This window comes from Salminus brasiliensis, chromosome 18, assembly GCF_030463535.1.
Source record: "Salminus brasiliensis chromosome 18, fSalBra1.hap2, whole genome shotgun sequence".
In the NCBI taxonomy this organism is placed as follows: Eukaryota; Metazoa; Chordata; class Actinopteri; order Characiformes; family Bryconidae; genus Salminus; species Salminus brasiliensis.
In genome coordinates this window covers 18,367,756-18,394,332 of record NC_132895.1, presented here as the reverse complement: position 1 = coordinate 18,394,332, position 26,577 = coordinate 18,367,756, and the positions used below count along the sequence as shown (strand labels likewise).

Below are 26,577 nucleotides of genomic sequence, written 5' to 3'. Positions count from 1 at the left end.
CTTTCAGAATGTTTTCTTTGGTCTTCCAGACATCAACTTGACATCTTCCTCCTCCCTTTTAATGGCATTTTCTTTATCGCTAAGAAATGAGTTTGCTGTGCTCTCATACCCATAGTCTTCTCCTTCTTTGTGAAAATCACTGATTTTACTTTTGCTAGCTGCTTAGAGGAGCCCATCGCTGCTGATTGTTGAGATAAGCTTTAAGGAGTCAAAGAATTTATGAGACCACCCGATTTTCCTAACAATGAATGTAAAAAAGCCTTAACAAGCTTACTGAGGTAAAAGTTGTCTGAGAGCTCAAAACACTTGAGGTGTCCAAATCTTTACATCTTTCCTTCTTTTTCATTTTCTATTTGCACAAAACAAACAAAAAATTATAACACAATTAACTGTTCACTGTAACAGTAACAACTATTCACTGTAACAATATTTTGACCAGGGGGTGCCTAGTCTTTTGCATGGCACTGTAAACATTCCTTGGAGTGCACTTATAACATTTGTGTGGCTCTATGTAACAAAAACTCATCCTTTATTTGTCATTTATTACTTCCAAACTCTCTTGAACCTTTAAACTGGTTGTTTTTCTTCACTTTCTTATTCATTGGATTCAGGTGTTTCATTCAGTCTCATTGCCACGGGTGTATCAAATCAGTCTGCCTTTACACACATCTGTGATAGAATTCCAGCCTTGTACTGTAACAGAAAGCCATTCACTGCAACAAGACAAGTTGGTGAAGTTTCTTTCCTTCTAGATGTTATTTATTGAAAAGTGGAAGCGTTTAGGAACCAAAGCAACTCAGCCACAGTTGCTTTGCTGGCAGAAGCATATAGTACATAAAAGTCACCAAGGCTCTGCTGACTCAAAAACTGCAGTACTCCAAACCTGCTGTTAGAGCTGCAAAGGGGGATCAACTTCACATTAATACCTATGGATTTAGAGTGGGTTGTCATAAAAGTCTAATGTGTAGGTGTCCCAATACTTTTGTCTATATAGTTATAGTATAGTATAGTCATATTAGCTGTGCTGTGTTACGCCTTGTTCAAAAATCAGTCTAGGCTAAAACACTGTTTATAGAGTCTGTGTGAATGGGTAGGGCTAAATACAGGCTGAATAGTTTGATACATGTCAGACTCTGTATATAGACTGCATAGAGTTGAGGCATTATCTGTTGTGTTTTAATGCTACAAATACTAAGAAATGTTCAAATAGTCAGTGTTTAATAGCTGCTCAGTGATGTGTAGGGAATATGGTGTGGTGGTCTTTGAGATGGCAAAGGCTGTATTTTCACAGACAGAAGTAAATGGTCGGTCCAAGCTGGATCCAAGCTGGAGCTGGTTTTGATTCTGAATCACAGATATTGAACCACAGTGAAATGAGAGACCACACCAAATGAGAAATTTAAGAAGTATATAACCAAGTGTATTTTTTCCTCTGTCAATGTACACATATTTAAATTCATCTCACAGGAACACTTTACAATAACATTAAGTAAGAACGGGAATATACTCTGACCGGCCTATGTAAATGGCAACCATACTGAGGGATAAAAAACTCAATAAAACATACTGAGAGCAAAAAAAAACAACTGAAAAAGTTGTGGGCATATGGCTAAAGTCTCATTCCTGCTGGAATGTAAAGAAACTGAATAGAAATCGGCAAATATTTGAATCCATTTGAGTTCACATTTGAAAATCACCTGATGTGACTTAAACAATGTTTGTTGAGAAGACCACTTTTAATTTGGAGAGCAAGGACTTATCAAACCTTTCTCTTATAACAAGGACTTTCATTTCAGGAAAATATTACACTCAACTATCTAGACCGGTTTTCACCACCTTACTTCCTGGTGATCTACCATTCTACAGAGTTTACTGCCAGAGTCTCTGGCTAGAGCTGAACTCAGCAGACTGGAAGATCTTCAGAAGGAGAGTTGGTGACTGCTGATCTGGACATTACACTGCATTTTTTTTCTTGTATCTTCTTCATATATAAAAATGTGGACTCAAGTTCACATCGCTCTATACAGAAATGCTCAAGAGGAGTTTTTGTTTGCTGTTTTGCTTTTGCTTTCCCCCCCCAAACCCCTTCAAGGTAGAGGGAGGAGGAGAGCCAGCATCTTAAAGCAGAGTTGGACACGTTCCTTTCTCTCAACAAAGATGCCAGCAAAGTTCTCCAAAAACGACTTCCCACCAAGATCCCATTTATATGCTTTTTTTTCCAGTTTCATTCGGTGGGCGTTGGACTGTAGTTTCACACCATGGAGAATACAGGAGCACTGACAGTTCCCAAAGAGTCTAGTGTATGTCTTTCTGAAGCCAGAGGACGAACAGGGACAGACGCTCACACACACACGCGCATACACACAAACCTGCATCCTGATGTACTGTCAGCAACGTCCACAGAATCTTCTATTTACATAAATACAGCGTCTTTTATTGATGCAAATAACTCCGGCTTTTCTTAGGTTTCTTTAGTCGAGATCTTTTTCTTCCATGACGAGTTGCCGCTCTGAAGCCCTCCAGGAATGAGGCGAGAGTTGTCCGGTAAGATGAAAATCAACTTAATGATTTCATTTCAAACAACTCTCTAATCCAAAAGTTGAAGGTGAATACATCATGCATGGAACACCAATAAGTAGCCTAATAGATAACGAACATCATAGCACCATGGAGAGTGAGAAAGAGAGAGAATGGACGACATTCAAACGTCTCCTACGCTCCTGTATGATTTCCGGTGCCTCTGACCCCTCTCAACACTACCATTCAGGGTGCAGCTGTCGAACACATCGTAGTCTCATCTTGATTTCATGTAAGCCTAATGGCTACGATTTAAAAATGCATAATTAATGAGATGAATCATTAATAATATACATATTTTCTCAAAGTAAACATGCGGTCATCTAGAACTCTCCTTTTCTGCTAAACATGGCTAAAATGGGCCAAAAGTTCAAATTGCACAGCACAAACATTCCTAATGCCCTGTAAAATTAGTAAACATGGTCATGAGAACATTATAATATTATAATAAATAATAAATACTCTTGGTCTATATTTCTTACCAACCATATAATTATTTTTTGGGAAAACAAAAATCAATTAACTCCTTTTCAAGTGATTACACAAGAACACTGGTTTGCCCAATATTTCACACAGTTACTTACTGTTCAACATGAATTATGATCAAGGGCAATTGCGTTTTTCATATAATTTAAATTTCAGGGTTCATTTGATCACTTTAAAAATTGTGAAAGTATTCAAAATGTGGGTCTAGCAGATATCACCACAGACATCGGACACCACCGCTGGAGAGGCAATATGGTGGGGGTTGTTCTCCCTTTTTCAGTGGTGATTCATTAACCTCTAGGGAAGCCTAAGCTCTGGAAAGAGAAATTTTAATTGCAAAAAGAATTAATAGCATTTCATCATCTAGCAAGTAATGCAAGATTTCCTTGAGATGCAAAAGAGGATTAAATGAGGTGAAAAAACGCTTTGTAAGAAACCCAGGATACAGGCGTTCACCTCTTTCTCTCCATTATTTTCCCTCAACTTCCTTTCGCGCTTCATGTTTACCTTAGTTGTGTCAAAAAAACTTTTTGGAAATTCAGTGAAAGACTGGCTTAAACATTTGAGGATGAGGAGGAGGAGGGTGATTTTAGCTAGAAAATCCTCAGCCCACAAGCTTCCTCTGAACCTTCTCTCTCTCTCTCTCTCTCTCTCTCTCTCTCTCTCTCTCCCTCTCTCTCTTTCTTCTTCTCTCTCCCACTCCTCTCAGACATAATACTCCTTGTCTTTGTTTTTCTTTCCCTTGGTGGTGGTCTTGGCCACGGCGGCGGTGGTGCCAGGTGTCTTCTCCTTGACCACCGCGCCGTTGCTTTCGCTGCCAGAGCCGCGGCCCTGGTCCACTTGGTAAGAGCCTTCGTCGCGGTTGCGGTATTTGTACATGGCGTAGAGTAGGATGAGAATGCAGAGAGCGGCGGCCGCCACAATGCCCACCACCATGCCTGTGGTGCTGCTGGACTCGCGGATGACCTCCACCGCGCCGGGGAGGCCTTTGTCCACCGAACCCGTGGGGTGAGCTGTGGGCACATGGGGGAAATCAGGCGGGTAGGTTAGTCCCGGGGTGAGGCGGGAGGAGGGGGCGGGGGGCAGGAGCACCTGGTCACGGGTGTTCATTTTACCTGCGGGGATGTGGAGCTGGTCGGGGTGGGTGGTCGGGGCAGGGGGGGCGAGTGGCCGATGGCCGCCGGGACTATGGCCCCCGCTTTTGCCCCCCACGGCTGGGGGAGGAGGCAGGACTGTCCTATCAGTGACCATTGGGGAGTTTTTATAGAAGTCCTCGTCATCCGACTCGGTCATTTCCCCCGAGCCGAAGGCGGACACCTCCATGGGGTCACCGCAATCCTCCTGGTCAGGGGGGCACGGGGGCCGTGGGTCAGACAGGGTCAGGGACTCTTTGGTGGTCTGAAGGGGGCTCAGGGAGGTCGGGGGAGGGGGGATGGCAGGGTAATGGGTGGCCACGGACTGGGGGTCTTGGGTGTCCACTGTAATTATGGGCAACACTAATTCACCTCCTGTAATATAAAAAAAACAAAAAACAAAAGAAAAAGAAGGTAAGAGGAGCAAGAATTAGTGTCAACAAACACATCTGTACCTATTAACATCACTACAGTCTCATTAATCAACACCACTGGGGCTTACGCTTACAAAACAACACATTGTTTATCAGTACTTTAAAATGGTAGCTTAACCTACATACTGCACCAGTGGAGATATTCCAAAAATAAATACTGACACATAAACATAATCTTTAGCGTATGTTCTGCAGGTGGCTAATGTATCTACTTAAAGATCAGCTGCATGAATTAACTGCTTGAATAAGAAACAGTAAGTCTGTTCCTGGTTCCATCTCTGGTAAAACAAAATAGCAAACCATGGAGTTTGGGTCACTTACATCAACAAATAGGCCGCATGATTTTTGCATGGAAAAAAAAGCAAATTACAAAAAAGAAAGCTGTGTAAGATGGTCCCTTAAAACACAACTTTTCTCCCCTTTCTATTGTTTCAGCTTTATTTGTGTGTAAACCTATGTTTTAACAAATCCAGAACTCGATGGCTCTGCTTAGCTTCTATAATTATGAATGTATTTCTCTACTCTGTGTAAAAAGACATAATGCAGGGCAGTCGATAGCAGTTATCAGAATGGAAGATAGAAAAAACTGAAATTAATTGGAGATACAGTGTGTTCTAGACGTTCTAGAAGTCTTGAATCATTCAATTATGGGTTAGATAGAAACACAACTCAATCACAGTCAGAAGATTGCTATCAAAATGAAATTGTGACAAATTGTACAGCTTTGTCCACTGATAACGTCTAATACTGGACAAGGCAGAATTCCCACCACTCTAAAAAGTGCTAATGACTCTACAGGGAAGTTTATGACAAACTTCTGGCCATATTACTGAATGCCTTTGTTGGGATCTAATCATTGGCCAGTAATGTAAACTGACCGTCCGCAAAGGGCATTCAGCCGCTCTAAGCTGTGACTTCCTCACGCGCTCACTCTACGTTCCAATTGCTAATCATTTCAGAGCTGTCCTCGGCTCAGGATTCAGTCAGCTCCATGTAGAAATAATTCTAGCTAAAAGAGATCATCGCTATCATCAATTTAACCCTAAATTAATACAGAGGAATTGTAGAGAAATGATTGTGGGATTCAATTATGCAAAACGGCACAATCCTGCTTTATTGAACATAAGACAATTTCTTCCACTGCTATACACTCATATTTATGAAAAAGAAGTGTCAGCAAAGGGTGTTACACTCAGTAATGGGTTTCTACAGCATATGCAAAAGTGAAATTGTTTCTAGGCTGAAATTACAGTAACACCAGAGCATGTGTTCCTCAGTGGAATAGGCGGCAGCCTGACACTTGAAGGTGTCATGCTGACTGTTAGTACCTGTGTTGTCACTGTTGAGGCGGAAATTTGTCAGACATTACAATTAGTGTCTATTTTTTTTTCAGCTGATGGACAAGGCTGGAAGAGAACAGCTTGGCCTGACAAAGCAAAAGTGAAATTGTCCCAAGTGGACTTACAAAGCAAACCTGTACCAGTGCTCATTAGAAAAGGCCTGCGATGCGTTTAAGCCTGAAAGTATTTGAACATCTTTATCACACTGGATGACCCACAATTAGAACAATGAGATAATTCAATCAGGTCGATGGCCTGTGTTATGATGATGATCTTCTTTTATGGCTTTTTTCTGTGATGTCTGTAATAAGCCCTTTGCACTGATGTGTGGCGCTATGGTGATTTAATAGCTTCTTGCATGGCAGGAAAAGGCTTAATGATCTTTTTTGCCTGTTTAAGCTATATCCAGGCTTTGCCATGTAGTTATTTTCTGAATAGCTTGTCCAGTTATTGGTATTGAGTGTTGGGATGTGGCTGAAGTGTGTAAAGTAAGGCATCGCTATAGTGGGTATTTAGCCTGAGCTCCCCTAGAGGGCCGCAGGGCTGCTAGCCTCTCCTTGTGCTCACTCACCAGTGCCAGGCTCGCACTCCTCCAGGTCCTCGTCATCACTGGGGCACTCTGCTGACGCCACCAGCAGGTCATCAGAGTTCTGAAGAAGGACACAGAGCAGCACATCAGTTATCAACATAAACAACATAATCTAAAGAAATACATATTTCAGTTGTGAGATATGCAAGATTGGGTGATCGCTTCTGTTTGCATAACTGATATGAAACTTAAAAGATTTAACCCAAGCATTTAAATATGGTTAAGAATAAATGTAATCTAATGGCCAACAACTCATAATTCCGTGCTTAACGCTAACTAGTAGAGCGCTGGTTAGCAACATTATTGGTTAACACAGTAGACTAATACATCATAAGTGAACCGTAAATGCCTATAATCAGATACAATACAAGAATAATGTGTCCATTTTAAAGAATGGACACATTATTCTTGTATTGTATCTGATGATATGCATTTACGGTTCACTTATGATGTATTAGTCTACTGTCCTAAAAATTGTCTTAACTATTTTGCATACAACCACTATCCTCTCTTTATCCCGTCTGCTGCATTTACATATTGGTCTTGGTAAAAAAAACAAAAAAACAATTACATGCCTCATAGGGGTACACATAGTGATGGTGATAGCATTACTGGCAGTAGTGATTACGCCTGTGTATCAGGCAATGGCGTTTCCACTGTTTTATCCTATAAAGCACTTAACACACACATTTATCTTCCTAATTGTCTGTTTTCGTTTAAGTGCATACTTGCACACCTATCAGGTTACTGCTGCAAAATCCTGTATACATAACAACTGTTCCCCTGTACCTCAGTAACTGCTGTGTTCACATATGTTATAAGCTGACTGAGTATAGCTGTATGTCATATCACACTCCATATCTCTGCACCTTATCCCCACCACACCCATTCAGTACTGAGTGCTGTGTCTGCATTGCACTGTCCTGTCTGTTTACTGGGTCTAACGTCTGTTGTTTTATCATATTTACTGTTTTGTTCTGATTCAATGTCTGCATATTTAACACTGGACCGCCGGAGGGCTGAAAGTGTTATTACAAACTTCTCTTACCAAAGAATGGCCCACTAGTTTCTACAAAAGTTCCTGTAGTTACTGACTTTTTTTGTGTCAAAGGGTAAAGTGTGGGCTTTGTTGTCCATGACTGGGTATGACTGGACTTCTACTACTGAGTGTTCAGCACCTGTGTTAAAAAAATCAACATGTGATTTATGCCAGTGCTGTTGCTGACAACAAAAGTTGGGAAAACTGAACTCGTGATGGAGTGTTCCGTTGACTGCGGCAGTATGTTGGCATTGCCGCTGGCAGTGGCAAAAATGTTTCCCCTGCTGCTCCACTGAAAAATGGAATATCTGGTTTGCTGTTGTCCATCTACTGTACTAATGTAAACACAGCACTGATTTATACAAGCTGTTTTTGTAAATATGTCTTTAAGAGCAATATATGTGAAGTGATGTATGTTCTGATTGGCTGGCCTGTACTGTGCAGTCCAGGACAAAACACTCCTTAAAAATTGAATAGGTGGGACTAAACTACTCTAAACTGGTTGGCTAGGCTGAATGGGCAGATATATAAAATATGACGTCACAAAAACAATGATTTAAAAACCGTCTGTTTGCAGACTGAACGTGCTGGAATGATGGGTGTTCTGGAAAAAATGACTAGTGTTTACTGCATCAAAATAAGCATTAAAAATCAGTTTTCCATGATATGGTTTTTAGTTTCATACAGAAGATCTGGCTGTTATCTTCTCTATGTGGTCTTGGCCAAATTTAATTACTGAATATTTGTGATGACTTGAGGATAAAATCTCAGCTGGTGATTTAAATGACCATATAAAATCTCACCATATACAGAGTCTTCTTATTACTTGTCTACAAAACACAGGGTAAGCCGTAACGTCTCTGTTGTTCTCTGGTCTAGTGCCAGGGTCGAATTAACATTCTGCACTTGCACCTCATATTCATAAAACATGTAATTGGATCCGGGCCGTGACTGATTTTAATGCATCAGTCTGTCCTCTCCTATCAGGAGGTCATAACAATTTCACTATTCACTTGGACAAGCCTACCTCCGTTTGTTGGGGCATCATCTACACCATCTAACTAGCAAGGCGTGGGGTATAAGAGGATTCTTATCAATGGTGACATTTATATTGCTATTTCAGGCCCACCATAATTCCACAAGCAAATTCATACCAAACCCTGAAAATAAATTCAAACTCTTGAGTGGAGTGTGACCTTTAATATTATATTATAAATAAACACAAATGGTAGATCCTTTCTCAGGCATGCTGGCTGTGACACCGCAGGCTCTGAAACGTTCAACAATTTCTTCATAGGCTTCCACCACATGACATCTGCATATCTTCCTCATTCAATAAGACCTGGGCTGCTTGCATATATATATTTAATATATATATATTTGCTATATATATATATTTGCTATATATATATATATATATATATATATATATATATATATATATATATATATATGCAAATGTTCACAGAAATACTAGCACTTACGCAATGACTGATATCTAATTTATTGAATTTTAATTTATTGAATTAGCTTGCAGACACTCTTAAGCAGGGCTCATGTGACTTTGAAAATGCACTTGAAGACTTCATTATCACCATTACGGACATAAACAGATAATGCTTTTAATGAGCTTTTCATTCTTCAAGTATTGATTTGCTTGCATGCTGCTACAGTTAGAGAAATACATACTGAGAAAAAAGATCAAAGGTACCATCAAAGTCTGCATTGCACCATCAAAGCTTTACTTAAAATGATCAAAGTCATTGCAATGTCTTTTGTGACAAACGGAAAGCTGAAATAAATTTGCATGTGAGTCTGATTTACTACACACACAAATCTCTGACTCTGACAATCTGAGCCTCTCTCATTAAAAGACGCATTGCAGCATTAGCTTTGCCTGGCTGCATTTATTAAAGCATAATTAGGACCTCTCTTATCTGCAATTCTGCACAATGCATATGTGTTTAATAAGACAAGTTTATGAAGGGTGCTGGAATCACTGGTTACATGTATTTCGATATGTACGTAAGGTTGTGACAAATGCACCATGACTAATTTGTGACACAGCGGAAAAAGACAAACACAAAAAGCATTCCCAGTTGAGGGCACTTAAAACGTCGTCATCCCAAAGGGAGAGACAAAATGTTGTCAACTTAATCAAGGCCTTGCTTGGCAGCTCCTCTAGTGGCTTAATTTCAAATGTATTCCGAGAGCCCGAACTTTACTTGCATGTCACATGCTGCATCATTAGCCTGCTTGATTGGTGAAAACCAAAGCTCAAAATCATCCAAAAACCTTCTTAGAACAAAGACACACTGATTCAACACAGCAAAAGCCTGCCTTAGGTATGTGGGAGTTTACAGAAAACACATTACATTTAACATTTAGATTTAAGGCATTCAGCAGATGCTCTTATCCAGAGTGACTTACAAAAGTGCTTTGCTATTTACCCAAGAAAAACCTCAGCTAGTTTGAAAAGGCAAAAAATTCAAAGATACCTCTAAGTTTAGACACTACTCAACACAAGTCAATAAGGTGACCACTCTACTAATTCACTCTACTAATTACATTACGAATGTAATCATGGTGATAGGAAGTCTAGGGCGTTTTCACACTAGAGTTTTCGTCTGGGCCCAGGTCCGCTTGCTCCGTCAGGTCGGTTGGTCAAACGTAAAAGCTGTTTTCGAGCCTGGGAATGGTCCAGAGAACCTATCTCTGATCCTGCTGAAATCGGTTCGCTTTCTTGTGAGCTGTGGTGCAGTTCAGTGCAGGTGTAAAAGCTGTCTGCTTCTGGTGCCACGTGTGGGGGTTGCATAATTGGTTAAGCAATAAATGAACGAACCTAGGCCCTACTATTTTGCAAAAATGTGTGCAGAAAAGTGACGTATTGCACAGTTCGTCTGAATTTCCACTGTGTTAAAGCAACATGCTGGCCAGAGGTGATGTGAAGCACAACAGATACTCAATAGATACTCTACGCACATCTACACACAGTTACATTAGAGATGGAAGGATCGATCAGCTGTGCATTGGTATCGGATGGTTTTCAGACTAATAATTCAGCCGATATTATGACCCATATTTTGCGAGTTGCTGCATCCTTACATCACAGGATGCTGCAGTTCTGCCAATACAGACCTCATGCACGGCTGTAGGAACCCACATATGTGTAGAATGTGTAAAACTAATAGGCCTTGTGGGGAAAGCAGGGTAATCTCTTAGCTCAGTACAGCGAGCATCGGTGTGTCACGACACTCTGAACGCCACATTGCAGTTCTGCAAAGAAATTCACAGGTTCTAATAGCTGGTGCTCAGAGTTAAATGCGTTTTATTCCAAAAAGTAAAGTACATTTCATCTTGAAAGGCAACAGCAGTGGCTCAGCGGTTAGAGCTCTGGGCTACTGATGACAGGGTTGTGGGTTCGATACCCGGACTCGGCAAGCTGCCACTGTTGGGCCCTTGAGCAACTCTCTCTGCTCCCCGGCCGCTGGAGTTGGCTGCCCACTGCTCTGGGGGGGTGCGTGCTCTCTGCCCCTAGTTCACTCGTGTGTGTGTGTGTGTGTTCACTACCTCAGATGCGGAGGACACATTTTGCTGCACATAGTACAGTGACAAATACCTTTACCTTTATTACAGAAGCCCTGCTCGATGATTACCAAGTCTGCCTTGTACTTAAAGACAATCGGTACCCCAAAAAGACTTTGCACAGATTCTGTGTGACTGGCGACGCTGAAAATCTAGAATTCAAAGAACAACAGTTACATCTGTGACTAGTATTTTGCAGCAGTCCAGCTGACCACCAAAGACAATACAAGAAAGTTGAAAAGAATTGAAGAGTCAGAGAAAAGCTTAGGTAGCCTCTGGTAGCACTGTTAAACTCATAAGCTCATGACCTGCCTCTCAGATACCCAGCAGTGACCCTTCACCACTGTCCATGACTTGTCTTGACAGCCAACAGGACAAATAGCCAACAGGAAAACACTGTTTTTGCCAACATCATGTCTACAACTCTGGTACAGGGAGCTGTCACAACGAACCCCATTGAATGGGGCAACAGCAGCCAAAATTATAGACTGGCAGTCCATCATAGAGCCTACAGTAAAGCAATGTCTGGCTTCTGGGATTTCGTGTTGATATTTCTTTTTTACAGTCTGCACTGCGCACATTTTTTTGAAAAGGTCCCAAAAAGAGAACATGTCCTGGAAAAAGAAGAGTCACCTTACATAAAGGAGCCCTACTCACAGACAGTCCCTTTGACACAAGCTAGTGTGTCTGACATGGTTGGACTACTTGCGGGGACATTTACAGATCAATCATTTAGCTGGGAAAGAGCCTTCATTCTCTTTGATCTCAACATTAGGGCTTGGGTGAACTGGCCAGAGCTGATCTTGGCAGTTAAACTTGTCATGATCTGGGACCAATAGGTTTATTTGGACAACAGCTTGCAGCACCTCGGTTGTGAAATACTGTAAATTTATGAATTACTGAATTGTAATGAATTGAGACTGTCAAGGTCTAAACTGAAGTAAAACAATAACAACCTATGTCTGATAAGGCCACTAGCACAATAGTTGATATGTCAAGCTGTGGACTCAGTAGGCACCAGTGACCTTCTCAGCAAAATGTAAATTTTTCTGGAGTCCCCTGGAAGAACATGCAAGACAGACAATCTGTAAGTGATTACAGAGAGGCACTGTGCAGTGTTACACAAGCCAAGGCCAAAGAATAGTGCCCATCAATTTAGTTGCTCTGCCAGACACATGGAAAATGAGTCAGAGAAAATGTATGCTGAGAGTGTAGACCTGGTTGGTCAAGCATGACAGAAGCGAGTAGTCATCAGAGGGGTCTGCATTAGGATGCATTGTCTTGAAAAAGTAAGTCCACTGCTGCTGTAGATGAGACATTAATGTCAGGGAAAAGGGGGGCTTTCATTCCGGTAAGGTTTTGCTTCAGGACTATGTTCAATGGGAGTAAAAGGGCCAGCACTCTTATACAGTAACATAGCAAAAGGACTTTGGAACCACCTTGATGGCAAATAGGTGGCGAAAGAGTTACAGAGCCCACATCTTGCGCTGATTATAAGCTTAGAATGTTCCTTTGGATCCACAATTCATGATTAGCTGAGGCTTGGAGACCCAATGGGGAATGTGAGTTTTAGCTCTGTAAAATGCAGTTAGATGTTGCAGCTGCTGCTACAACAGAGGAATCATGGGATTAGCGTCTGTGCTAATGCATGATGCTAGTGAAACACTTGCTTTAGCTGGGTTAGTGAGTGAAGGAGTAAACTGGCAACAGGGACAGCTCCTTCAATACTGCCAGGCTGTATGAAAGCACTGGACCCGTGTGCAGTCAGCCTAGTTTTGGTGGTATGTAGGAACAAAATAGGACACATGGCTACACCTGTTTGTTTTCTCAACACTTGGCTCCACTTCTGTGCTTGGACCTGTGATATATACAAAAAAACTGTGACTTTGGGCTGCTAACAATGGAAAAATAGATAGGCTAGGTGCAAAATCTGTTGTCTGAATCACATCCTGAAACTCCTCGCCTGAACTTACAACATAACAACATAACACAACCTCTAAGGTCTGGCTGTCGAGACTGCCGCCATTACAGAACACCTTATTCACCTTTTTTCTATGAAAAGAAATAACAACATTGCACCTATAATGAGCAGCTGTCCTGTGAGATGACTTGTAACCCCACACTAATGTTAATGGAGCTCCTCTCAGGGGCTGAATGAATTTCCTATCTATAACACTTCACTATCATCCTGTTTAAATCTGTCTCTCTCTCTCTCTCCCGTTTCGGGAAGGGAAACAGAGCAGTGGTGCATTGAGAGTCCCTTAGCGCTAAGCCATCTCACTCACATTCCCATTTCTCTACTTTTGCATTGTATGGCTATTTATACCCATCTAAGGCTGGATTAGGAGGATTCACAGCACAGAGAAGGCCTGCATCTGGGTCCATCCACGTTCACTCTTAACGCTCTGCGCTGTTTCTTATGAGAAGCCTCACAGTTCGGCTCTGACTGACACTGATTGTTATTGAGTGTGCCCTTTTACTCATATCAATTCCTATCTCCTGATCAATGGAGTTGAACGGCGCACAAATAAAGCCTGACAGGGTGAGAAGAATACTGAAACTCTGCAAAGTCATTCCTGATAGCTCATGCTTCTTAGCTGATACATTACAGGGATCAAAACATGGGGAATGGTGCCAGATATGACAATCAATAAGATAAACATTAATGGCCCCCTGCTGTTGCCTTTAAAGATGCTGGCTTAGCTCAAGTTGAACAAGCTTTCTTAGATCAATAGATGTAGACGCTTGCTGCGAGTCAAGTGCAAAATGCTTGGTTTCACCAGATGCATGAGAGGAACATGAGAGAGTCATATTTTGACAGATAGCTCTGTGAGGAGTAAGAACAATCATGCACATTTTAAATGAGTGACAGGGAGAAGTGAATTTAGCAAAGACTAAAGAATTGGAAAACATCAACAACAACAACAACAACTACAAAAACTAAAAATAAAGCATCAGTGTGTTTCATCAGCGTGAGAGATAAATCAAATGAAGGATTCAATTCAATCAAACTTTCATTCAAGTAATCAAATGCTTTAATCCAGTTCTGCTGCCCTGCCTGTGTCCTCCAGAGGCTTTGATGAGAAGAATATTTCTTTGTGATAATGATTAGAGAAACAACAGGACTACTTTAAAGACTGCAGCAACCGGGAGCAGACATTCTTGAGAAAGCAATATGTAAAACAGGCATAAAGTCAATTAGTAAGTATCCTTCTCTTACAGCAGTGAATGTGGAGACAATGGGTCAGATTCAGAAAACTGAGGTAACTATTCTATGTCATGTAAAATGTGTTGTGTTCATTCAGGTGGTATTTTTTTGCAGGAAAGTAAGGGGGAAATGATCACTAACGGTGCATGCAAATGAGGGAAATTAAATATAGTGCCATATACAGTATCTTGCAAATGATAAAACATACCAAACCATAACACGACTGTATGTATTCTACATTCTACATTCAGTAAGTTTGGTGTTGGTGTTTAAACATAAGTGTGTTGTTTTTAAGGATGTCCCCATCTAGTTATTTTGCCCCTTGATCGAATCAGAGTCTCGTAATGGTGTGTATTAGCCAATACTGATCCGATCTTTGTGTCTGTATGAATAATACAGCCACACAGTTTAGATGTGCTGCTAATTAAGTAAAATCAGCTTGCGGTTTCTTTATATCTGTTGCTGTTTGTCGACTACTGATAGTCGTCAGTGTATTTTCTATAGTGTGTGCACATTAGCGTGTGTGTGCATTCTAAATGCGCTGTTCAGTGCTGTTTTAAACACAAAGAAAGACGTGCGGTTTTCCCATCAGTTAAACAGAGTGTTTCCATAAAAGTTTTATAAAGTTTCAGATATTCTGTTCTGTTTTCATGTTCCGCTGTAAAATAGCTCTGCACTGCAGACTCTAAACTTCTCTAAACTTCTGAGAATGTTCTTACTGCTGCTGACTGGGCAGTAAAGTCCATATATGGCGCTCTGAACATCGAGGTTAAAATAAAAATGAGTTGATATCTGATCCATTAAAATATGCCTGGGTTGGCCCTGATCCCAATCCACTGGATCTGATCGGGACATCCCTAGTAGTTGTCCAAGGGCGTAACTATCCTTTGACAGACAAGAACCTGAAGCATTCAATTGAATTTACTTTATCTGTATATCGTTTTAACACTACAGGGTGACACATAGTAGCTGTATAGCTGTACAGAAGTCTGGGTTTAGATCCTGAGAGAAGTCCAGGGTGACTGTGGCAAAGGAAATGTCAGGAAGTAGCACTGGGTAGCTAAGTTGTAGCTAGAGATCATGTTTTTAGAACTGGAGTGAAATATGGAGAGAGGTATCCAGATAAATCAGGAAAACTCCATACCAGTATTCAAAGTTTGTAAGGTCTTAAGGGAAGTCAGATGTTTGCAGAATGTGAGAGATATGACAAGTAAACAAAAAAGTTCAATATGAGCACACGGCTGATACAGAAACCAAAAAGCAGGTTTGAAGTTTATGAGGCAGATTACAGAACATGAGAAGAGTTATGCCAGCCTTACACCAAGCGACCTTTCAAGCAATTTTACTCTCACAGAGAAATGTTCAATCTTGGAATAAAATCTAGCTAAATAAAATCTAGTTGCAGCGCGCTCCTGTCATCTCCATCGTTTGGTGTAAAGTGCTCAAGATAGCCGTTTTAACTCATCTTAAAGGTCTGATAAAATCAATTAATCATGTTTAATATTATCATACGTTTTGAGTCTTGGCTCATTCTAATTGTAATGGGGACGCTGTGACCAGCAACAGGAAGCAGAAAAGAACCTGCATTAACATTTTGCACTGTTTGTTTTTTTTTTTTCTAAATAAACTACTGCTCCATTGTTCAACAGTTTCTCTTCCACCAGGAGCATGATGGGACATAATCAGTCACTGCAAAATCATAGTCTGTGACTAAAAACTCTGAGAGACAATTTCTTTAGATCTGAGAGTGCCTGATATGAGAGTGTCTGACTTTAGTCTTTTAAAAAAAATTTAGTCAGAGTTTTTTCAAAGTTTTCTAGTGTATGGTTAGCTTTAGGGATCATAAGTATTTGCATCCATGCTCAATAATGCCCTTGAGGCCTACTAGCAGAGCCACCTTTAATATATTGGCAAGCTTGGCAAACTGGGCAGCTGCCTACAGTAGCACTTTACAGAGATGGCAAATATGCCACCTGTTACCTTCCACTAAGCTTCTTCAGTCACTGTTCGCCTCCCGGACCCCAAACAGACCTGTTTAATATTACATAGCTGATTTGAAAGAAGCACACATAGATACTGATGGTATTGCCTGTGTTGTTTTTCCGTTTCTGCCGAGGTTTGTGGCTATTTACAGTATTTACAGTAATCTCTTTCATTAAGTACATTCATTCCAAATGTTCAGGGACACCCCTTTTAATGAATGCATTCAACTACTAGTTACACCAATTGCTGGCGCAGATGTGCAAATACACACACAGCTTTTCAATGGGTAAGCAGGTGTCCCAATACTTATTTTCATATGAATTACACAGAAGCTACTACAAATATAATATATGACATGTAAGGATGGACAAACACCAGTGGTTACTTTTTGAGGGCTTATGAGGGCTTAAGGGTGGTTCCTGACATTTCCACAAAATCTCTCCCTCACCTGTGTGATGCTGTCCTTCAGACTCGGGGAACGCTGCCTGCGTGTAGTGGTGGTGGCCATGGTGGTGGTAGTCTCCATGATGGTGGTCGACATGTCAGCAGCAGCTGGAGGTGTGGCAGAGGTGGTCTCTGTAGACAAAACAGAGGGCGCATCCCCCACCAGACGCAGGTTGCCTTCTACTTTCACATTGGGGTCACCTTCAGCGGCTAGCTTCAGCACCTGGAGTCCATTGTAGTACAGGCCCGAGATCTGGCCCTGGAATGGCCGGCCCTTATCCTGACCCCCGATCTTAATGGCTGCCTGACTGTTGAAGATGGTCAGCTGTCGCCCTGCGATGGATCAGAGCAGGGATGGTAAGAATGGAGGGTGAAAGACAGACAGAGAGAGAAAGAAAGAGAGAGATAGAGAGATAGGGACCGAGTGTGTGAGAGAGAGGTAGAATGACAGCAAAGCAGACAGAAACAGAGAAGCAAAGAGCCACACATCAGTATGGACTAGAAGGTAAGTTCTGCATATTTTGTGTCAAGGTCTACCTGCATGGGCTGATAACACTTTAAACATTTGGAGCCAGTGATGGAAATCTCCAATTCTAATGGCCTTTCACTTCTGACCCACTCTGAGCATGAGTCAAAGTGATGTATAAAAGATGAAGTCAAAGATCAGCTACAGAGTAGCTGCAGTAGCATTACTAGAAGGACTAGATGGAAGACCAATGGAAAAATGCTCTCATCTTTTGGACGGAACAGACAAGTATATATCATCATCTGAGCCTCATTAACCTAGTAGGGCTTGAGTGATGGATAATGAAGTGAATAAAGGCAGCAAAATTGGAAAACAATATTTATGAATATGTAAAGAGCTTTTGGAAATGTTTTATTCAGAGGCCTTCTTGTTGCTAATCTGCATGGATAAGTGTCATCTGCTAGCTCCAATGCTAATGTGTTACCAGGGCATGAGGGGCTTCTTCCTCATCCTTAGGCCCCATGCACAGACACAGATTGAGGCATACACACACTCACACACAGTCACTCACGCACATATCACTTATTTGTCATTAAAAATTCAGTCCCTTGAACTCTGCATTCAGCTTTCTTGACAGCTATGCCTCAAGTTAGCAATGTGGCAATAATGTCCATACCAAGTACGCTTTATGTCCAAATGTTTGTGGACACTTCTTCTAATAAATGCACACACACAGCTTGTCTTGTCTCTGTAGAGAAGTATTGCCAATAGATTAGGACTCTCTGGAGTAGATAAAAAATTATCTATAAGTACCATGCCTAATGCCAGGTGTGGGCTAGAGAGGTATAAAGCCCCCCAGCATTGAGCTGTGGAGCAGAGGAACTGTGTTCTCTGGGATTATGGTGCTCCATTCAATACTTTCAGCATAAGTTGGGGGTGAGGTGGTGTGGTAATCATTGAACATCCTGACTTCACTCAAGCTCTTGTTGCTGAGCGCAATGCAAATTCCCCACAGCAATGCTTCAAAATCTAGTAGAAAGCCTTCCCTGGACTGTACACATGTACTTCAACAAAAGCAGGACAAATCAATTACCTTAATTTCTTGGTGTCCCAATATTTTTGTCCAAATAAACTAAACTATACAATTGTAACTAGTAAAGCAAAGCTGCAATCTTTATTAAACCACATAAAACTGAGTTGACAAAAGAATTCCACACCTACCTGAGCCAATAACTATTTCAAATGATAAGAGGACACTTGATTTTGGGGGGGGGGGGGGGGGGGGGCTATTGCTGTTGGCTACTGAACACTGGACTTGAGCCATCTACTTATTCCTGATGAACAGGTACTCTGACACAGTTGATTATGAAGTGGGCAGCTGTTATGCCCTTAGTGAGAGCCACTCCATCCCTAATGAGAGGTTGCCTTTTAACACAAGTAGGCTCTAGTTCTTAATGGTAGAATGGTAACTAAGTTTGACAAAAGTAAGCATGAGGAAAAAAAAGGCCAGGACTCGTTTGTCTGAATGGACCGCATGCAGAAATCTAATTCCAGACTGCTACTCTCCTCATCGTGCCTGAACCATCCAACATGAGTCATTCCCTTTTTTTATGCAACCGCGTTTACTTTATGTCCCTTGACACAATACATAAATAGGTGTTCGGATTCTGACTAGGAAATGAGTCTTAAGGCTTGGCAAAAACGTTTCTCCTGAATCACCCAGATATCTAACGAGTGGCAGTCTCCAGCTTGCTCATGTATCCATCAAACCAGACTACAGCTCCAAAATTGGAGATGACATGAGTGGTTTAAGGTTGGCATGATCTTTGTTGCTCAGCTCACGCTCTATCACGACTGCGGAAGATGCGTGAGAGCATGAATGCAGAGTCTGTAGAGACCAGTCTTTACCAACATATCGCCACTGCCATGTTTTATAGCTCCAGAATGGCAACTTTAGAGTGTTTTAGAGTGTTTCTAGTGTTTCTATTGGTCTGAAACATTGTAAAAAAATGTGTCAAAACATGAAAATCCTTTTGCGTGACAGTGGCGGTATACTGATAAGCCATAGAAAGAGAAACATGATTTTATCTCACCATACATCATACCTTCATATCAAAAACCTTCATCAAATCAAACATAGCATACAGTTGTGAAATATGAGGGGTCTGGTGCATCACAAAAGCTCAGATGTTACACATGTTAAAGGGACATTGTTTATATGTCAACTGAATGTGTATACATTTAGTTGAAATGACTGAGAGTCATTTTCTTTAGAATGGATTAGTGGCAAGATTGTTAGCATTAATAGTTAGACAATGTTTAACCCTCTGAGTTATTGAGAAGTATTATCACGGATTGGAAGCGTAGCGGTTTAAGGCAGTAATCGTTTTTAGGTTAATGACCTATTTAAATGCAAGATTAGGTCTACAATATACGGGTTAGGCACGATCTATGTAGTAGATGGTATAGTTACGTATCTAACGTGTGTGCGGCATGGGGTTGATTGGGGTTTGATGTTAGGCGGCTGTTAGGATGGATGTTGGGCATGGTCTTTAACCCTTCAACTCAGAGAAACGGTAAGCTAAGCTTGAGATTACATGGCAGTTCTTAGCGTTTGTTTTCAAATTGAATTAACTGCGATATGCAGGAAGAGAAAGGTCAGTTTTACTTGCTGTCGTGTAAGCGTATTTGTTCTACACTTAACATTTAGCCAGATGCTTGCTCATCACAAGAGTTTGCATATAGATGAAAAAGGCGCAACGAATGGAAAAAGTCAGAGTCGCTGAACTTTATGCTGCACACAATGTGAGCGGAGGGCTTCTGATTTACAGTGTTCAAGGATGGCGCAGATGTAACGGGGCGGTGAGGAGCTCTGATACTGTTTGTCACTTCTGCATAACAAGGAGTAAGGTTCCTCGTGAATCATGCATACAAAGGTGTTGTGTGAAAATTCAGCCCAACACAAGCGTTCTTGCTAGTTTTGTTTTTTGTAATACACTCAAAGGGTTAAAGACAGATCAGGTGCGGGTTAGCGTCAACTTTATGCTCTGTTTAATGTGGAAAGAACGTCCCTTTAACTATTTGGAACTGGAATGTTTATCCCTTTTCCATGAGTTAGCGTTTTTTTTTTTTTTTTTTTGTAAATCATGTTTAGCAACGGTTGATGTGTTAGAGGGGAAGACAAGGAGGAGGAAGAACAGATCATAGAAAGCAGCAAACTATTTACAGACATTTATTACAGTTACGGGGTGTTATTGAGGGGTTAGTCAGGGATTATGTTATGTATTAAACCTTAATCTCTGAAGCGGTGCAGTTCTCAGGAAGGTTTAAGAAGGACAGTTTCGTATTTGTAGAACATGGGCAAAAAGGCCCAGATGGCAGCAAAGCGATGATCAATACATTGGACGTGCTGAGTGGGCAGCTACTATTTCAAATTGGTGTTGGGAGATGCCAATTCACAGTACAGTCGATTTCCGGAAACTGCACCTCTTCCAGAGTCTTAATAAGCCATTAAGTCACTGTTTAATTAAGCCATTATTTTTACCTTTGTCGAGTAGCCACTCGTCAACTACCCGACCGAGTCTGTATGGAATTCTTTGCCTGGCTATAGCCAGCCGTTCATTATCAAAGTTCCCTTCAAAGAATTTAGAGAGACAGATAGTTAGAGGTTAATATCTGGAAGTTCAAGCGTCACAAAGTAAAAAAAACAAAAACAAAACAAATAAAAAAAAAACAAAAAAAACAAGGCAACAAGGTTAGCAAGATTAGCAAGATTTTCAAGTTAGGAAGTATAAGCTAGCTTTAAGATGTGCGTTATGTTGGTTTACGATGGGCTAAACTTAGTTAGTTACTTAGACAGTTTTAGAAACTAATTAGAACAGTTTAAAATCTGGTTAGAGTGCTGTGAGAACATATTTAGTGATAGTTTAGTTTGATCAGTTCGTTAATTTCAATGTCACTTCTGCGAAGCAAGATCTACAATAATCAAAAAGACATCAACGACCCACAATGATAGTGTCACATAGTCTGACATGCATTAAACACAATGCAAATGCAATACCATCAGGAAGACATGTTCTTGTGTCTGAGAAACACCCAGTAATTATATTCAAATAAGAAACGTTAGACCTCACACATAATTATGGGGAGAAACCTCACGATAATTGACTTTATGCCTTGGTATCCCAGATAAGAGACGATGTGGATGTGATGAGCTACTACATTTCCCTTTGTCCTCGTGTGTGAGACAGGGGCTGATAGGCCTTTTTACCAGGCCTAAAATGAGTTCTATGGACCTGTCACCTCTTTGAGAGAGAAAGCGAGAGATAAGGATCTCGCCACATTACGTCTACCTCAGCTCCATTGCCTCCCTTCCGCTGTCATTTTCTTTCATTATTTCATGACAGCATTAGCCTTTCTTAAACTCTTAAACTGGCTACCAGTATCCCATCACTGAGCTCGGGATGAAAGCTTTCTTGAAATTTGAATGTCCAAGTTGATATATTTGCTGTATGACGGTATTTGATTTGACCGTCTACAGCTAAAAGAATGGAGAACAGACCTGGTCCTTCTCTGCGCCATCAATGTCAAAGCATCCTGACAGCAAGAACAACTCCAGGTCTGTTATTCCACAGTAGAATTGAAGGTAGATTCACATAAGCCTGTAGTAACTGGTCCGTACGTGGCACGATGTGCCGACTTCATCCTATGACACCCGCCTCATCGCTTCTTGCACTATCCCTACCCACCCTGCACTCTGAATGGGGGCCAAAACCTCCCACTTCCTTAAGCCTGTTAGAAGCTCTCATGTGTGACAAATGCTCTGCCAAACCTTCAAAGAAAACTTGAAATAGAGCTCATCCATGAGTAAGCAGCTGGTGTTGCAGGGAAAAAAGGTAGGGAAAAAAGAGAAAAAGCTAGTCTAACCAATAAAACACATCCTGTTGCATTTGCCATAGAGGCTGTTCAGTTTTTGACAAAATTCCTATTCTTTAGACAATATAACTTAGCTTCATGGAAAATATTGCCCTTGTTTTTAGTAAAATCCTAGAACAGATGCAAGGGGCCTGTCTATGCTCATATCCACAGGGAGCTTCAAATCTGCCATCAGACAACATATCTCGTTATCTAATCCTCCGTTTTAATTAACTGAATTAATCACGGCTGTTAATCTCAGCCAAACACTGCCAACTCCGTTTACACACGAACTTTGCGTGTCCTGGAAGCCGTGCGCACATGGCCAGGTCTTTGAAGTCCTCCAGGATGAAAAGAAAAACATTGGGAAGCGCTGAGCCCTTCTCCAGAAACGTCTGCAACTCGGTTTAAAAAGGCAGCATGAGAGGGCTTTGGCTACCTGGGAGCCAGGCTTATTCCTTGGCTCAGCAAAGGACAGCCCCGTCCACCTTCAGCACCTGAGGAGGCTTAGAGGCACTGGAACGGCCGGGAAGCCTAACTCTCAGCGGTAGAAAAACAATTTTCCTTTTCAGAAATCAGACGAAATCTCCAGCAGCGGGCGAGCCTAGCCATTCAACCTCTAGCGGTCGGGAGAGCAGCCTCCGCTCTATGAAGGATGGAAGAAAACAGACGGGTGGGAGAATCCGGAAGGGCCGAGCGGAGCTCTTTTCAAATAGTTTTCTCCCTCTTTGTGCGGTGTTTGATAGAAAGCCCCTTGATTCAGACAGCAGGCCTGGTGTGTGGCAGTGTATTGGAGAACAGATTGGAAAATGAGGCCTGGGCGTGAGCGGGGGCAGTTATTAGAAGCAGAGAAAATGTCTTCCTGTGGAACAGCAGCTATGAGAGCGAGGCAAGTCCCTGAGCACACAGTGGGGAGAGAGAGAGTTTGCTCACATTTCTCTGGGTAAGCGCAGAGGGGTGGGCCACTGCAGAGGGAGATGTTTGTTTGAGCACGGCTAACGGTTCAATAGCAGGTATGCCACAGGGATAGACAGAACAATCCCTGCTTGTTGTTACAAAGGTTAAAAGAGGCTCAGCTTATAGCGCTGTATGTAGTTCATTTAGTTGAGTTAGTTAAGATTTCTAGACTGCAAATAATGATATCCTGGCAAATGAAGATGCCTAAAATAGTCAATCCTATTCCATTTGCAGATAATATTACTAGTTTAAAGTGCAGGAAAATTCTGATAACTTATATTCACATACACAAATATGTACATATATACTTCCTGTAGCATTTCATTAAAACTAGTGACTAGAACAATAGTCATTTTATGCAGAACCTGGCTAGTGCGCCCCCAAGAGGTAGAAAATGACATTCTGCTGTGTCTGTAACTTCCTCACTTTCTGATGGAATAATGGCTTTATCTTATCTCATAAGTCAGCACCTTGACAGCATTGTGATGAAGGTACCTACAACCGAATCGTGTTTGAGACGCACTTTGCAGGCAGCAATAAGCCATGGCATCGTAGGTATCTCAGCAGGCAGAATTTTATATAAACATTCAATTCGGACACTTATTACGTTTTGGACACGGCCAATGGACATCTTTCTCTCTGTCACATAGCTGTGGGCAGCGACCTTCTGAATGTTGATGTTCCCATTGCTGGCAGTAGTGATGTACAAAGCAGAAAAGTATTTTACTGGCTCTGTTTTACCCTGCCAGTTCTTCACCAAGCAAGCCCCACCTCTGAATGCTTATTATTAACCCCTAATGTGCATTTTTCAAGTGTGCTGAGAGGAGGACAGACCCGCTGATATTGAGGGTGGATGAAACCTTGGAAGCATTTTAAAATGAGCCAAAGTATCTGCCAAGACAATCTGCCAGGATAAAATGATTGTAATCAAGTGATAAAAACGTTACATAAGTTGCGCTAATTTCATAACAGTCTAATTTCTATTAGAAATATTGATGACATTAAGCTTTTTTTTAAAGCAGCTTTTACCTGCCAGGGTATAATTTTTTTTTTGCAGTGTAGGCTGAATTTAGCACCAGCTTTCCTGCGGTCAATCCCACAGAGGTGTTTTGGCAAAGCGGTTGAAAACGAAAGCCCGGCTTCGTTGTTGAAAGTTTGTCTAGAGGAACGCATTCACAGCTACGCAGATGCCCTCCGCCTGCCCAAAAGCAAAGCTGGCTAGCTGCATACTGTAAAGGATCCAAATTCATCTCAGGCTGAATGTATTAGGCGAGGCAGCTTGGAGGGAAATATGTCAATTTGCAATTGTTATTAGATTGTTCATGCGGTGGTTATCTGGGCCCTCCACACGGTGACTCAGAGTGCCTGGGAAGAGTTTAAAGGCGAAATGGGCACACTTCAAAACCTAATAACGTGCATTCGCAAAATATAAATCAATTTGCACTCTGGCACAAGGCATGCCTCCAATGCGCCTCTAAATTGATGCCAAAGGCTTCAAACAGTATCCATCAGATTTAGGAGCAGAAAAACGTGGTCTCCATAGTTTATTTTGAGGGCGATAATTACGTGTCTGGGGTTGGTTGTGCCTTCTCTCCCTCTCTTTCTCTCGCTCTAACTCTCTCTCTTTTCTCTCTCTCTCCATGTGTCCTTGCTCGTGTGCAGCTGTTCCTGGTATTTTCCATCCTCCCTCCTGCACACAAACAGCATCTCCCAGCCCACGTGTCAGGGCATCCCTCTTCCAGCCCCTCCCGCTCTCCAGCCAGCCGCTGAGTTATTACCTGATGGGTAGCGCTCGATGACGGGCTGGTTGTCCACCTGCAGAGTGGCATTGCCGCCACTGCGCGTGAAGCGTACCACGTGGTATTTGCCGTCGCTAACCACGATCGCCGGCTCATCTATGGTGATATCATCAGTGCCTACGTTGAAGATCACCCCAATCTTTCCTTGCTCCTGTGGAAGAAGAGGACATGCATTTTCAGAAGGACGGACTGGGTGGGAAGTACTGGACAGTAACAATAAGATTCATTATAGCACTACAATTCACAGCACTGTGGTGTTGGATGGTAACATCACTATTACAGCAAACCTCTGAAATGGCAGCTTGGCAGGACATGTAGGCTATTGCATGTTAATGGAACAAGATTTTATTCCAAGTAATTCTGGAAATTCTGTCGACCTGTTCTTCATTAAATGTACACACAATGAAAAGGGTAACTATAACTGAGGATTTCCAATGGTGTAAAATAATAAAAACAGGAACAGGAGTTTTTGATATGACAGCAATGATATTTGAGTCTGCCTTATTAAAGTTAATGAAGCCATGCTTGCTCAGTGCTGGTACACGGTGTCTTACAAACCAACACATAGCTCATTTAGACTGGACTGTTTTTTTTGGTGTCTCTTAAAATGACACCAAAGGGAGACTTACACAGTATTGTGAACATCAACCCAACAGTAGGATAACCATATATATATTTATATATATATATATATATATTTTTTAAAGAGGACACTGGGGACACAAGGACATCCACCATGGACCTTCATTAGGCCTAAGTTGTAGGGCCATGGCAATGTGAGGGTGAGTGGGAGTGAAATACCTCTACAACCATACAACTATGTTAACATACAATAATACAGGAAGAGACTAATAAACAGCCTTATTAGTCTGTATAGTTAAAGACAAAAAAGACAATAGTTGTTTGACATTTGAAAATTTATGCTGCATTTGAGTGGTGTTGGAAAAAGGAAAATAACAATTTTCTGTCATGTAAATAGCATGGAGAAGTGGGGAACTCAGGAGTCTTGATGATGCCAATGCTTGTGTCATGTGAAATGTGACCTTTTAAATTTTTTTGACAGTAAAAGCTAAACTTCGGGGTCAAGGTGAAAAAGAAGTATACCTAAAGGACTCATATGTGGTCTATGTAAATGTTGTCATTAGCTAAGGAATGCTGGATGTATGCAAATGTCAATTTTACAGAAAAAGAAAAAAACCTTTTTAACTGGAAGTCAATGTACGAATATCGTATTCCAAGTCATTTTTGAGCATTTCTATTGGTTCATTCATCATAAAGGAATAACGGCCAGATTCACAAATATAATAAACTGCAAAAATGAAGATACTAAAGATACTTTGTGAATCTGGCAGTTATTCCTTTATGATAAATGAACCAATAGAAATGCTCAAAAATGACTTGGAATACAATATTAAGCTCAAGGCTTCCTTTCCCATGTGCCAGCTTCATTAAAAGCACCTCCTTATTTCTACACTCAGTGTCCATTTTATCAGCTCCACTTATCATATATGTGAATGACCCCCCACCCAAATACTACCTGCTCTCTGGTGGTCCTGGAGGCTAACAAAGTATGCAGAGAAGCAGATGGACTACAGTCTGTAATTGTAGAACTATAAGGTGCTC

General features: G+C 41.4%; 1 protein-coding gene across 20 annotated transcripts in view; it reads right to left on the bottom strand.

Moving 5' to 3' along the window:
* Positions 1 to 1,398: 1,398 nt before the first annotated feature.
* The window catches only part of nrxn2a (neurexin 2a), a 394,188-nt gene continuing 369,009 nt past the window's right edge, over positions 1,399 to 26,577 (bottom strand). For 9 of the 20 annotated variants that reach the window (XM_072662789.1, XM_072662791.1, XM_072662792.1 and 6 more), the window contains 5 exons: positions 24,934 to 25,105; positions 20,829 to 20,918; positions 16,823 to 17,151; positions 6,542 to 6,620; positions 1,399 to 4,571 (listed from right to left, as the gene is read on the bottom strand). In XM_072662789.1, coding sequence (XP_072518890.1) covers positions 3,769 to 4,571; positions 6,542 to 6,620; positions 16,823 to 17,151; positions 20,829 to 20,918; positions 24,934 to 25,105 — 1,473 coding nt within the window. In that variant the 3' untranslated portion in view covers positions 1,399 to 3,768. The remainder of the gene's footprint in view (positions 4,572 to 6,541; positions 6,621 to 16,822; positions 17,152 to 20,828; positions 20,919 to 24,933; positions 25,106 to 26,577) is intronic. The other 11 variants (XM_072662800.1, XM_072662801.1, XM_072662807.1 and 8 more) reach the window with 4 other exon arrangements.